The 13740-nt window shown below is 42.9% G+C and overlaps 1 protein-coding gene across 1 annotated transcript; it reads left to right on the forward strand.

The window, feature by feature from the left end:
* The first annotated feature begins 1743 nt into the window (after positions 1 to 1743).
* LOC133929094 (uncharacterized) lies at positions 1744 to 5945 on the forward strand. The gene is made up of 8 exons (XM_062375695.1): positions 1744 to 2127; positions 3149 to 3293; positions 3461 to 3611; positions 3699 to 3824; positions 3898 to 3978; positions 4300 to 4492; positions 4567 to 4837; positions 5375 to 5945. The coding sequence occupies exons 1-8, from the start codon at positions 1936 to 1938 to the stop codon at positions 5581 to 5583; spliced, it is 1368 nt and encodes a 455-aa protein (XP_062231679.1). The 5' UTR covers positions 1744 to 1935; the 3' UTR covers positions 5584 to 5945.
* Positions 5946 to 13740: the final 7795 nt, after the last annotated feature.

Consider the following 13740-nt stretch of genomic DNA (forward strand, 5'->3'; position numbering starts at 1 on the left):
AGCATGTGCAGAGAGAGAGGAGGGAGTGGAGGATGCACGAGGATATTTCTCGAAGGGGAAAATAGCGGTCGGTGTGTCACGGTGGTGAGGTGGAGGAGAGGGAGACGGAGGCCGGGTAGGCGACGATCGATGGTCGACATGTGGTCGGTCATGCGCTTGTGCGTGGGCACGCACGGGCGAGCTGGCCAGCGTGCGAGCGAGTAGGCCAGGGATGCAGGAGCTGGGTCGGGAGTGCGTCGAGTGGGCCGAGCGTGAGAGAGGGGAAAGGAGAAAGGAGGCTAGGTTGTCTAGTCCGCGAGAGCGAGAAGGAAGAGAGGAATCGTCGCGAGGAGAAAGAAAAGGAAAAAAGGAAAAGAAAGAGAAAGATTTTAGACTTAAATTAAAATAAGTGATTTGAATTTGGATTTGACTTTAGATTAAGATTAATTCAAATAAAAATATTTGAATTGTGATTTGGACTTGGATCTTGAGGTTTTGAAGATGATTTGAATTCAAGGGATTCGAATCCAACTTGAATTTGAGCTGAATAGAAACGAAGAATAGATTTGAAATTGAATATCTCTCGATTTCAAATCTCCACACAAAGAACCATAAAAACCATAAACCAATGCATATGAACCAACTTAATACGGGGATTATTTTGAAAATAACTCTATTGTATTTTGGAATACCTAGTCAATTTAACATATTTGAGTATGTATTTTCCTTGATTTTAGTGGACCTAATTAATCACAATTTTTTAAATTCAAAGTAAAATTTGTTATTAATTAATATGTTAAAACCTAAGATATTCCACATATACACCATAACATCTTGTGACTCATGGAACATGAATCAAGATGACAATAATGCTATTTTGGTGTAATCACTTTTGGGAACCATTTGTGCCTGCTGATTAACAGTTTGGGGCCTCTCAACCGCTTAAGTTTAATAGTATTTAGTAATAGTTGATACTTGTTCTGCGTATCTTTTATTGTATTATGCATAATATCTTAAACATTATATAATCAATCTTTCTATTCCTCTAAAATATTAATCTTATATAATCTTCTCTTCTACCTGTTTACGTCTAAGACTATCTCCAACAGAAATTTTAAAAATTCAACCCCTATAATACTATTACGTCATCCTCTAATACTATTACAGTATCCCATATTTTTTCTATCTCCAACAACGACTCTATTTACTTTCTTTTATTACTCTTCTGCTCCTCTCAAACCCACGTGCATACGTTATGCACAGAGATACTGCAGTCGTTTTCCTTCGGCAAATTTGCCGATCTCCTCCGGCAGCCCGCATCACAGTAGACAAAAAAAAAAAGCAAGTATGCCGCTTTTGTTGGAGTATGCCGCGGAAGTAGGTAAGCGGCAAAACGCCCCGCACAGAGATACGGCAGCCGGATAAAGCTACTGTTGGAAAAGGCCTAAACAAGAGGTCAATTTTATAGGCTGCTTCCAAAAGTGGGACGCTCCACAGTTTACACTCTGTACTACTTCCAAGTTGGCTCACCATGAAACGCGCAGCGCGTGCCACTCTTGACAATTTCACTTGCTGGTGGAGCCACTCGACACCCGGGCCCGCGCGTCAGTGAATACGCCGAAGAGGGGGTCAAGTATTGTTGGTTCGGACACGACCCCGAAAAATTAAAACCAGCAGTAGCCCAACTCTTCGATCCCGCCAGCGCACCGCCCTCGTCACTGACGTTTTGTCCCCACATGTCAGAGATCACAGGGCGCCTCGTCTTTAACACCTGTCCAATTCTTCTCCCCACAATCTCCGAGCCGAGCTCGAGCTCCCAAACCCTAAGCCTCACCGGGGAGCCAGCTCCACCGCGCCAGCGATGCCTCCCGCCGCGGCAGCTTGACGCGGGCGCCCTCCGTCTATCTCTTCGGCGGTGAGCGTCGGCGGCCACGGGGGTAGCGGTGAGAGAGGGGGATGGAGCCGAGGCGGATCTCGGCGAGCCCGCGCCCCTGCAGCGGGCGGCGGGTGGTGGCGAGGAAGAGGCCGAGGCAGGAGGCAGCTGTGAGCAGTGTGCGGAAGCTGCAGCGCCGGGAGATCAGCTCGCGCCGCGACCGCGTTTTCGCCATGAGCGCCGCGCAGGAGCGCTTCCGTAACATACAGCTGCAGGTTTGCCCCTCGCGCGGTTACCACTATCTATAGCTTCAATTCGATCTCGTTCGCGATCGCCTGAGGCGGGGTTTGCCGCCCGTGCTGGGTGTGAGGAATTGCAGCTGTTGGGGGTCACGGACCTCGTGCTTAGCTTGGGCTTGGCGGTTGGTCGATTTGCGGTGGTAGTGAGCAGCTACGTTTTAGTGGGCGCGGAACATGAGATCTGCATAGGTTTTTGTTGAATTATTGCTGGTAACTGAGTGGAGTTTAGTGATGAACGGTGTGCCGGATGAGACGTAAAGGTTGTGTGATCTAGTTGTATGGCTTATATATCAATGCTGGTTGGAGGAACTGACCAAATTCAATGTTGAGTTGTGCAGATTTGTGCCAAGTCCTTGTGTCTTGCTTGCCATGCTCTCACGCAATGTATGATTATTTTAGTTTAGTGCATTTTATTTTTTTGGGACCGCGTTGGTATTTGCTTGATGGAAAAGAGGAGAGGATTGTGCGCCGATGTTTGAGATTGTTGAAGCCTGATCTTTTGGGATTATTGCAACCCCATTATCCCATACAGGCTATAGCAAATGCCAGTAATAATTGTCTTGGTTATTTCCCCCAGTTATTTTTGTAGCTTGTGTTGCCAAGTTGGGCCTATCCATGCTGGAATCAGCTGCTAATCTTGTAATTGAGTGCTGCCTCTATGCCACTTGGTGTATTTCTCCTGGTTATCCATTATTTTTGTCGTATTGCATTTCCCAATAATGAGTTTAGTACTGTTTATCCTGCACTTAAAGAAAAGCAATTCACTCAAAAACTTAAAGAAGAGCAACAACTGCCTGCCTGGTTTCAATAACTAGGCTTGTTTTATCATTTGCACTCCAATGCTCAACATCAAGCCACTGAATTAGAACCGTCAACTTTTGCAATAGTTCATATTCTCTCATTGTCCATGCAGCAATGATTTTATCTCCAGTATGTTTTGGTAATCACTATACTTCACTGTAGGTTTCTGATAAAGCATATTTGTTGTCACTTTTAGGAAGAGTTTGACACTCATGATCCTAAGGAGAACAGCTTGCTACTCCCTTACTTGAGGAAAAGGTCAAAAATTATTGAAATAGTCGCAGCTCGTGATATTGTCTTTGCTTTATCACAATCAGGTGTATGTGCTGCTTTCAGCAGAGGTATGTTTGCCTTATTGCAGTCCTTTTGTTCCATTTGGCTATATTGTCTTCTTATATTTGCAGAGACACATCAGAGAATATGCTTTCTGAATGAGAGTCCTGATGAAGTTATCCGCAGTTTATTTTACAACAAGAATAATGCTGAGATTGTCTTCTTATATTTGCAGAGACACATCAGAGAATATGCTTTCTGAATGAGAGTCCTGATGAAGTTATCCGCAGTTTATTTTACAACAAGAATAATGAATCGCTCATTACCGTGTCAGTATATGGTTCTGAAAATTTCAGTGCTCTGCGATGCAGGACAACTCGAATAGAGTAAGATTTTGGTTCCATATGTTTTGTTAATGCAATGATTTTTTGATCCTGTCATCTTCATTAAAGATTTTGCTCTACTATTTCAAGGTACATTCGACGAGGACATCCAGATGCTGGTTTCCCTCTTTTCGAGACAGAGTCCTTGAAATGGCCTGGATTTGTGGAGTTTGATGATGTAAATGGAAAGGTTTTGACTTACTCTGCTCAAGATAGGTACACTGACTTCTTTAACGGCTAGCAAATACAAAAATTGTGAAACTGCTCTGATGCCATATTCCATAAACAGCACATACAAGGTGTTCGATTTGAAAAACTACACCCTACTATATTCGGTATCTGATACGAATGTTCAAGAAATAAAGATTAGGTAATTCAATCTTTTCTTCTTACTGTGCTCCTTTTTCCTCTGAATTATATCAGATACTCTTGATGCTCCTTTCCATGATGATGTCGAGTAAATCGATTGGTTGTCATTTCAATGTCACCTTTCATAATAACAATAAGTTAACACTTAAGCATGTGTCGAATTGACTGAAACATTCGAATCTAGGATGGAGTATATATATCTAATGCATCCGCAGGCAATAGTAGCTATCATAGCTGATTTTTTCTGTGAACATTTTGATTTTTCAGTCAGTAGTACATGATGTCATTTGTCCAATCTCTAATTATTGTTAACTTGTGACAGCCCTGGGATAATGCTATTGATTTATACAAGAACAAGCAGCTCTGTTCCTCTGAAGATTCTTTCTATTGAGGATGGTACGGTCTTGAAGTCTTTCAGCCACCTTCTCCATCGGAATAAGAAGGTGGATTTCATTGAACAGTTCAATGAAAAGCTTCTAGTCAAGCAGGAAGGAGAGAATCTTCAAATTCTTGATGTAAGCATTTTACCTTGTCACACAAAAGAATGTTTGTTTCTTTATTAGGGTTTTAACTCATGCACCTAATGCAGGTAAGGAACTTCCAGTTAACAGAAGTGAGCAGGACTGAGTTTATGACCCCATCCGCCTTTATTTTTCTCTATGAGTTGCAGCTGTTCCTGACTTTCCGGAATCGATCAGTAGCAGTTTGGAACTTTCGTGGTGAACTTGTCACATCATTTGAAGACCACCTGTTGTGGCACCCTGACTGCAACACGAACAACATATATATAACAAGTGATCAAGATCTTATTATCTCTTACTGCAAGGCTGATTCCAATGATTCATCTTCAGAAGAAAATGGTACGCATCTTCTTTTTTATATATATATTGCTCAATCGCTCATGCACATTTATGTCAGTGCTTGTTGCATTCTACTGGTTATGGTTCTTTTGATTTTCCCTTGTGACCTCCTTTCATTGCTAAATCATGTTTCATGTGTTTCTCAGATTGAACTATTTACACTAAACCTGTTGTTGCATCATCTCATGCATTTTTATGACCATACGTATGATGGTTTGTGATTTATTTTCTAAGCTGCATTTTCTTCAGTTTGATAAATTGTTGACTTTTTTTTTGGGTAGAGCTCACCTGCACTTTTGTTTTCACTTGAGTGTAATGTCCATAGAATGTAAACTCGTGCATCGTATTAACCCTGTTAAACTTTTATAACTTACAATTATAGTGCGAAGTATGACTATGGGTCCTTTTTTTTAAGATTGCCTTTCGTCCACCCTTCAGATAATGAATGAGCATGAATGCATGATACTATATTTTTGGCGTATGAGGAAATTTCTCGTAAGCTAATTGGAACACTAATCTTTCTTTCCTACAATGCAGCTGGCTCTATAAACATAAGCAGCATACTGACTGGAAAATGCTTGGCCAAAATCAATGCTGGAAATTTGTGCAAGCAAAAGAAAGCATGGAAGTTCCAGAATACGGTCTCAGAGGCACTTGAGGATGTCACAGCTCTGTACTATGATGAAGAGCGTGACGAGATCTACACTGGCAACCGGCATGGCCTTGTTCATGTGTGGTCAAATTGAGAGCTGAAACCGCAGCTTTCAGCCTTTCACCCACAACAGGGTGGTCTTCACCTGTATGTGTGTATTAACAGGTACCCACAACAGGGTAGTCCTCATGTGGTGTGGGCCACAAAGAGGCCCGCCCCCCAGGTACTAATGAGATGTGTCTTTTTTTATGCGATTCTTATTTATTCCTGCCTGCCAATAGTTCTCTCCAGCAATCTCAACCCCCAGATTTGTTGTAGAATTGTCATTCGTCATGTGTTCTACCGTAGCCTGTAGTTTTCGGAAATGTTAGATTATTTCTGTCAACTCAGTCTCAGAGTGAGTTCTTCAAGTGTAACGGATGCACCTTCCTAGTAATGAAATTTATTCCATTGAAATGCTTTCCTTGTTGTTGGATAACGTGTTTGGAACTTGGGATTCCTTTCCTAAATGTCTAGGTTCTAAGGCTTGATGCACCCCGAAATTCTGACTAGGGGGAACCCTAGACTTACAACCGCAGAGCTCACTAGAGGACGCTGCCCCTTCGAGGGTAATATTCTTCAGATGCATCCAAAGGTTAGAACTTTGACCAGTTCTGGGGAAGAAAACATGTTTCAGTTGGCTGAAATTTTACAAAAAATCAGTCCCTTCGTTGTAAATCCAACGCTCCCAGCGTTTCTTCTTGGAAGTGCTTGAGTTTCTTCACTCTTCTTCTCCAGCCGAGACATGTAAGAGGTCCATGGCGTCCACAGGTTAGGGCTGGGGGATTTAGTTGCCAGGTTCACTGGTGGCCCTTGGGACTAGAGGAATGCCTGGTGGTGGCCGGACCGGCGGTGGTGATGGCGTGAGTGGTCGGAGGGTGGGGCGAGCGATCAGAGAGGTTAGAGATGAGCAATATGGAGGCGGGCATCATAGCGAGGCAGAGGGGCAGCAGCTGAGGGGCGTAGCGATAGCCACCGACGTTGGGAACGAAAGGAGTGTTTTCACTCGACTGATAAATAGTCTCTCCCTTACCAGAAACTAAAAGGACACCTGCAGACACAATTTGGTATTTTGGGAGGAGGCACTTGCAGCATGCAGAAAGCGAGAAAAAGCAAAGGCTAACAGAAAAGAAATCAGCTCCCCATCTTTGTTCTTCTCACCTTAACAGCCTCATCAGCAGCCTTACAAGCCACCACTGTGGCCTCAATATCACAAGTGTGACCCACCATATCACCATTTGGAAGGTTGACACGGACCTATAAGAATAGAACGCCTAGCAATGTTAGGGACAAACATCATATCGACACCTGTAAAAGAGAGTTTTAGAGAATTATTATGTACCTGGTCAAATTTGCCACTAAGGATAGTATCTCTTGCTTTCTCAGCAATCTTAAGCGCCTTCATCTTGGGTTTAACATTGAATGTGATACCACTGTCACTAGGGATCTCCACATACTCTTCCTTGGTTTCATCAAAGTATCCTGAGCCCATTTGAATCAGCCCATAATGAAGTCGTATGGGGCCGTTCGATCCTCTCGGTCCAGAGATTAGGCGCAGGCGTGAAACGCAACCGTCTCCTGTGGAGCTGCAGAAAACTGATGGACACACAGAAACCAACAGCATCCAGCGATGTTTTCGTTGCTTCTATGTTTTCCAGCAATCAAACACAACAAAATTCGAATTCATCCGGAGTTCAAAATTCAAACAAAGCACTCAGCATTCTTTACGGCCTCTAGGCCAAATGACAATGCCTCGCAGGTCGAAATTTGGATAGTGTAGCAGCATGAATATGGAACCACAGTAAGAGCATTGATCAGCCGTCGAATATATGTTACTGCGGAGGCACACCACAACCTAACAAACTCACTCGACCGGCTGCAGTATCCATACTATATCCAGTGTAATTTAGTTTTCTGATGGTTTCACTAGGTATTTAGTTGCGGTTCAAAATTGTTATTGGTGACGGATATTGAGTCGCAACTGATTACTACTAGCTATCAGTGTTGGGTCTGGAACTGACATTAAAAGTAGGTATCACTGTCGGTTCATAGCTCTAACCGGTAGTGATGCCTCCTTAAAAAAAAGAAATGAACCGGCTCCGAGCAGCCGCTTGACTGCACGCCCACCGTCACGCTCACTTGCGACCGCTCGCCCGCACGCCATCCGTCGCGCTCGCCTGCACGCGCTCACTTGCTCCGCCCTGCACAAGAAAATGTGGCAGCACGAAGGCCACCACCACAGTACACACGCATCACAATCAAAAGTACATACACCTCACAATCAAATCATCTCAACACAAGAACAAACCAACTCATTTCATCCATATGAACACATATCATAATCAAATCGAATAAATCGATTGATCTCACAATCAAATCAAACAAATCGAACACAAAGATGGGGTGCCCGTCAGATGCTTGCGGGAATGCCTCGTACATGTCGGTGTGCTAGAGAAGGCCGGGGTGGAAATATGAGGTGAAGAGGAGGCGATGCTGACTGGAGCCATGATGAGGTGGAGAGGACGAGATCTGAGGAGCATCTCTGCCCTTGTTGTGGTGACTAGAGCGGCTGGTGTTGACTTGGTCTCGACGACGAGGAGCTTCATCCTGCAGGAGGAGCTCGGATCCACCAACAAGGAACTTGATCCTAGCAGCGCGCCTCCCTAGTCGCCTTGTCGCGTCCATGGTCACCTTGGCCTACCTCCCTAGCGACAAATCTAGAGGGATTGGGAGAGAGAGGATGGGGGAGAGAGAGAGCGCGCTTCGATGAGAAGAGATAAGGTTGTGTGGTGTAAATAGCACTGGTGGGAAAAGGATAAGAATCATCTCAACACAAGGTGATGATTGGTCGGATCAGCCGGCTAAGCAGGCATGAGCCAAAAGCGAATTGAACCAAAAATTCTGGTCCGATCATCAGTGACAGTTTGTGGCTAGAATCAACATCGATAGTTGGTATCAGTGTCGGTTCTTAGTGGTTTCCGCATGATTCGAGTATAGGAGATTATGAACCAACAGTGATACATTTGCACTGTCGGTTCTTGCACAACCGATAGTAATAAGACAACATCTATAAGCGGTTCTGTAGTAGTGTTTGAGATGTCATATGATCTTAGTTTCTAGGGTTCATACGCAAGCAATGGTGAATACATAGAAGCTAGATAAGGGAGGCTTAAGGGAGGCTCCTTCACCTCTCTGTCCCTCTTCTTCCTATTCCTTCTCTTCCTCTTCTCCTCTCTCTCTTTTCTTCTTCATCTCTCATCCATAGTAAAAAGAACAAATTTCATTTTTGACCATATATTAGTGCACTTGATGCACTTTGAACCACCTTTAACAACAACTATCACTTTGAACCATATAATTTGTACTAATCATTCAATTTATACCATGTCTAAGCAATGGGTCTTTGACCATGCTCATGTGGCCAGCAAATCCATCCACCTCAGCACCACATATTGCTTCGTACATATTCTTTTCCCTCATCATGCGTTCGCTAGTTGTCGTCGCTACCAATTGAGACAGGAACAGAAAGCGGTGAACAGACTAGATCACAACGAGTGTTGGGAGATCGCCTATAGGTCGAAACCAACAAAAATCATCAACCCCTATAAGGCAAACCCTAGAAAAAAAAATCCCAAAGTGGTCAGACTAGATGCAGACTGCTATTTCTTGCTGAAGCCTTCTTCCTGTTCGACCATTATTCCTTGCATACTACCTCTCTAGCTGAACTTAATTTGTTGCCACCACTTGACCCAAATAAGAGGATCTAGGCACCATAGTCTGCTCATGGTCGGCCTTGTATCATGTGGGGTTGCTACCAGTCGTCACACACCGTCGCTCCTCTCTAACCATGTCTATCATGTCTCTATCGTCGCCACCTCAAGTCTCTCCACCTGCACCATCACTCTCTCGCATGTCTACCTCGCTGTCGCGTATCTCCGCAGTGCTATGTGCTTTCGGTGGACACAAAAGTCGAACTAGTATGAAAGAGTCAGGGTACATGCAAGACAACATCCAATTGAACGTGGTGCCGAGGTGGATAGGTATGCTAACCACATGAACACGGCCGGCTCATTTTTTAAACAGGGTGTAAATTGAAAAATTTGTACAAACTATATGGTTCAGAGTGATATTTGTTATTAAAGATGATTCAAAGTGTACCAAATACACTAATACATGGTTCAAAGTGAAATTTTCTCTAGTACAAAATTATTGGGGGCCGAGGAGAACTCCTTTGCTAGGAAGCGATAGGGGACTTAGTACCGGAGCACCCCAACCCCCTGTTAAATCCGCCCCTGTACGCAAGCACTACTCGGTCACACGTCGTGGTGAGATTGATCTATACCTTGGTTGACCATAGAGGAATAGACGGCCGGCGAGCTCCGACGGCGGGGGTCGCTGTGGCTGCGCAACTCTCGGTGCTCGATCAGCTTGGTTGGGCGAGACAAGAGCGAGCGAGCGCTGAACCGACCATTTTGTTTCGCATGCAGGCTAGGACGGATCCCTGTCCCAGGCAGAGACATACACGGCCCTAATCCATCTCGCAGTCTTAGTCTTGCCAGTTCACCGTAGCAGTATGTGTGTATGTACAGGGGCTCTTCAAGTGGGGGACAAACAAAATGTGATGCGCAAGCATGTCTCCTTCCTTTTATGCTTTTATGAGTGGACTGAATTTGATCCGACAGAGGAACACTCGCCAAGTGATTTTTGGCGTGCAATTGAAAATACAGTTAAAAATGTAATCGGGAAGTTCTCGAGAAAAAATATAGTGAGAAAAAGAGAGGATAAGATAGACAAGACAGACAGGGAAATTAGCCTACTCTAACTTTTTTTTTGAAGTATTTACACTTGAATCCCTCCTTACAAAGTGCATGGTTTACCATCGGAAAAAAGCAAAACCACACACACCTGGAGGAATTTCCATGCGCAATTGGTGATGACCCCGAATCGATTTTCATACCAAAGATGAAGGGGGAAAAAAAAGGCAGCCATGAGCAATTCTTTTGCTCTCGGGCCCAAGCAATGGAGGTCAAAAAAGGAAACAAAGTACCTATGCCAATTGAACGGCACGGCACGGTGAGTAGTGACTAGGAGGACCAGCTCCTGAGGAGGGACGGCTTGCCGAACATCTGGTCGAGCGCCAGCACGACGGCCATGGAATAAGATCATTTTTGGAACGTGAGAATTTCACAAAATTATACCGAAATTGAAGTGTTTCTGTGAAATTACTACTACAAAACTGATATGCAGTAGACCATAGCTATGTATTCGTAGGCTAGTAGTACTACCTACGGTCTATCCATCTACCATGCATGCATGATGAGATATGGACCTCATTTAGGCCCACTCTAACGCAATACTTGTATTACTAGCACTGAGAGTTTAGGGTCTGTTTGGCAGAGCTTCTCCTGATTCAAATTCTCTAAAAAAATTGATTCTCTGAGGAAGTGATTCTGTGGCTGAAAGTGATTCTTAATGATTCTTTAGGATAAACTCTATGAATCAGGAGAATCAGCGTGGTCAGCTCCTCAGGAGAAGCTACTTTTTTCAGCTCCTCAGCTTCTAGTTCATTTCAGTGAATCAGGAGAAGTGATTCACTCAGGGAGCTAAAGCCAAATTCTGCCGTTTGGCAGAGCTCCTCCAGATTCAGCTCAGAAGCTGAATCTGGAGCTCTGCCAAACGGGCCCTTAGTCAGATTCCCCTAATCTCTTTCTCTCTTTAACACACCAAAAGAAACAGCTTGACCATCCTCACACAAATCCATTGGATATGAAAGAACAAATGCACATTGCACATCTTGCCACCATTCCTCTCCTCTACTAGAGAGAGAAAAGACACCTCAGGTAGGAAAAATCAGTAATGTTTCCGGCACTCCGTGTTGCTAGTATTCTGTCCGCTCGTTATGCATTGGGATTTGAGAAAGGTCTATATGGGAGGATGTATTCAGCTTGTGCTTAAGTTGTTCCACAGCATATATATATATATATATACTGTGTTGCTATTTTGTGTATATGTGCAGCATGTGTATAGGCATAGAATAGCAACTCACGAGTTGCTACTCGCCGTATACAGTATTGTAATTGTCCACTGACCCAGCGCGCTTCCGTCCACCTACCATGCGGCCCACTGGATGACCTAGCACGTTCTCACCTTGTGAGCAGCGATTTGCGCCAGTTACAACTAGTAGTTGCAACCACGGACAGAGCGGTTACAACTAGTAGTTGCAACCACAGACAGAGCGGTTCCAACTATATGCATGTTGTAACTAGATTGTCTATCATGTTGTAAGTGTAGTGTTCACCATATTGTAACTGCTTTTAGTTGCATGATGCAATTAATTTTATTTTATTTTTTCATGTTGCAACTGTACTGCTTGATCATGTTGCAACTGTAGTGTTCAGCATGTTGTAACTAAAGAGTTCATCATATTGTAACTAAAGTGCCTACCACCACCAGAGAACACTGCAGTTCATCATGTTGTAACTGCGATGTTCGCCATGTTGTAACTGCGATGTTCACCATATTGTAACTATATGGACGTAACTCCTTTATGATTCTAAAACTTCATCAAAATATAGTCTTGATGGATCTTATTTTATTAAGCACATTTTTTCCAACAATATGCATCAAACAGATAGAGAATCAGATCTGTGGTTCTAGAGATATTGCATTTTAACGATTCGAATCAACAAAAGATTCTCCGCATGCAACGCTCTGGCGGGTGGATGATGGGTGACGTGGCACAAGCTGGTTAGCTGGCTCATGTTGTTTGGTGTATGTTGGAGGCTGAGTTATAACTCAGAGTTGTAACTGGTCTATGTAACAAGTTGTAACTCGCAATTCTTCGAATTGTAATTGGCGGTTACGAAATGTGCGCAACACGAATGGTAGCTGCGCATAGGCGTAGAATAGCCTCGCCGTATGTGTATATATATAATAGCATATAATAACTAAGTAACTTAAGAGCTAATTGGTATACAAACTCATTTTATCTACTATATATGTTTTGAGTATTATATTTTTTTTAAGAACACATTTTAGGTATTAGATGCTATCAAGTATAATTTACTACACATGGTTATTGTGAATGCAGCTAAACGAAATGTTTTTTTCTTATCAAACTTTATCAATTTTAAAGTGTTTGTCCTTAATGGTCACAAGTTATGTTACATGGCTCTACTCTTTATTGACCTGAGTTCTAGTTATTTTTAGCTATAGATGTTTTTTAGCAATTTCTACAGTAGTCCAATATCGAACTAGAAAAAGCAACATCGAGACGTTGAATGGATATCTATTATTATCTATTATATTAAAGATGATACATTTGTTACTGTGAATGAATTTGTATATGAATAAAAAAAATGTTTTAAACTGACCATGGAACATGGATTCATCGCAATACCTATCGGGTTGGCTAGTGCACACCTGATCATCAACCTTCAACTTGCCAATGAAGTTCTTCCTCTTCCTATAACAGGCATAGCTATGAAAAAAATTGGTGTTGACATCCCTCTCTCACAGCCAATCAATTCTGGACCTCAATAGTGCAATTGTTCGCTCTAAGGATGCTAAACCGAGGTAGTGTTGTTTCAGCCTGCAGCGCAGCCATGATTCTTCTTCGGGAAAATTGGTTTCGTGCCATCGAAAGATGCATATTTTAGAAATTTACCATCAAACTGCAACGGTTCACTTTAATACCACCGAAAGTTCCCTCCGTTTAGATTTTTACCACTTCGTTCACTTCTGTTAGCCTTTTTTTTCATTTTGTCATTTTTTCTCACTTTGGCCGAGGTGAAAAGTCATATTTGCCCTTAGCTGTCTTGATAATACTATGAACAATCGGTCATGTTGGCTGCAGGGGTAAAATGGTCAGATTTTTTGTCGTTAACGTGAGAAGTGGACGGAGTGGTAAAAATCTAAATGGAGGGAACTTTCGGTGGTATTAAAGTGAATCATTACAATTCGATGGTAAATTTTTAAAACGTGCATATTTCGATGGCACGAAACCAATTTTACCTTCTTCCAATGAAAGAGGCCGCGAATCTTGGGCTATTTCCAGCCTATGAGTGATCTCTTATAATCAGTTGCTGCTGAACGTTCAATTTTTTTCACCCAAAATACAACTTTGCTGTTAATTTCTATTGAACCATATTTCTGAAACTAAAAAATGACACTGAAATTATTTGTTGATACGGGTCAATATGTGCCATCTCTG

This window comes from Phragmites australis, chromosome 9 (assembly GCF_958298935.1).
Source record: "Phragmites australis chromosome 9, lpPhrAust1.1, whole genome shotgun sequence".
Taxonomy (NCBI): domain Eukaryota; kingdom Viridiplantae; phylum Streptophyta; class Magnoliopsida; order Poales; family Poaceae; genus Phragmites; species Phragmites australis.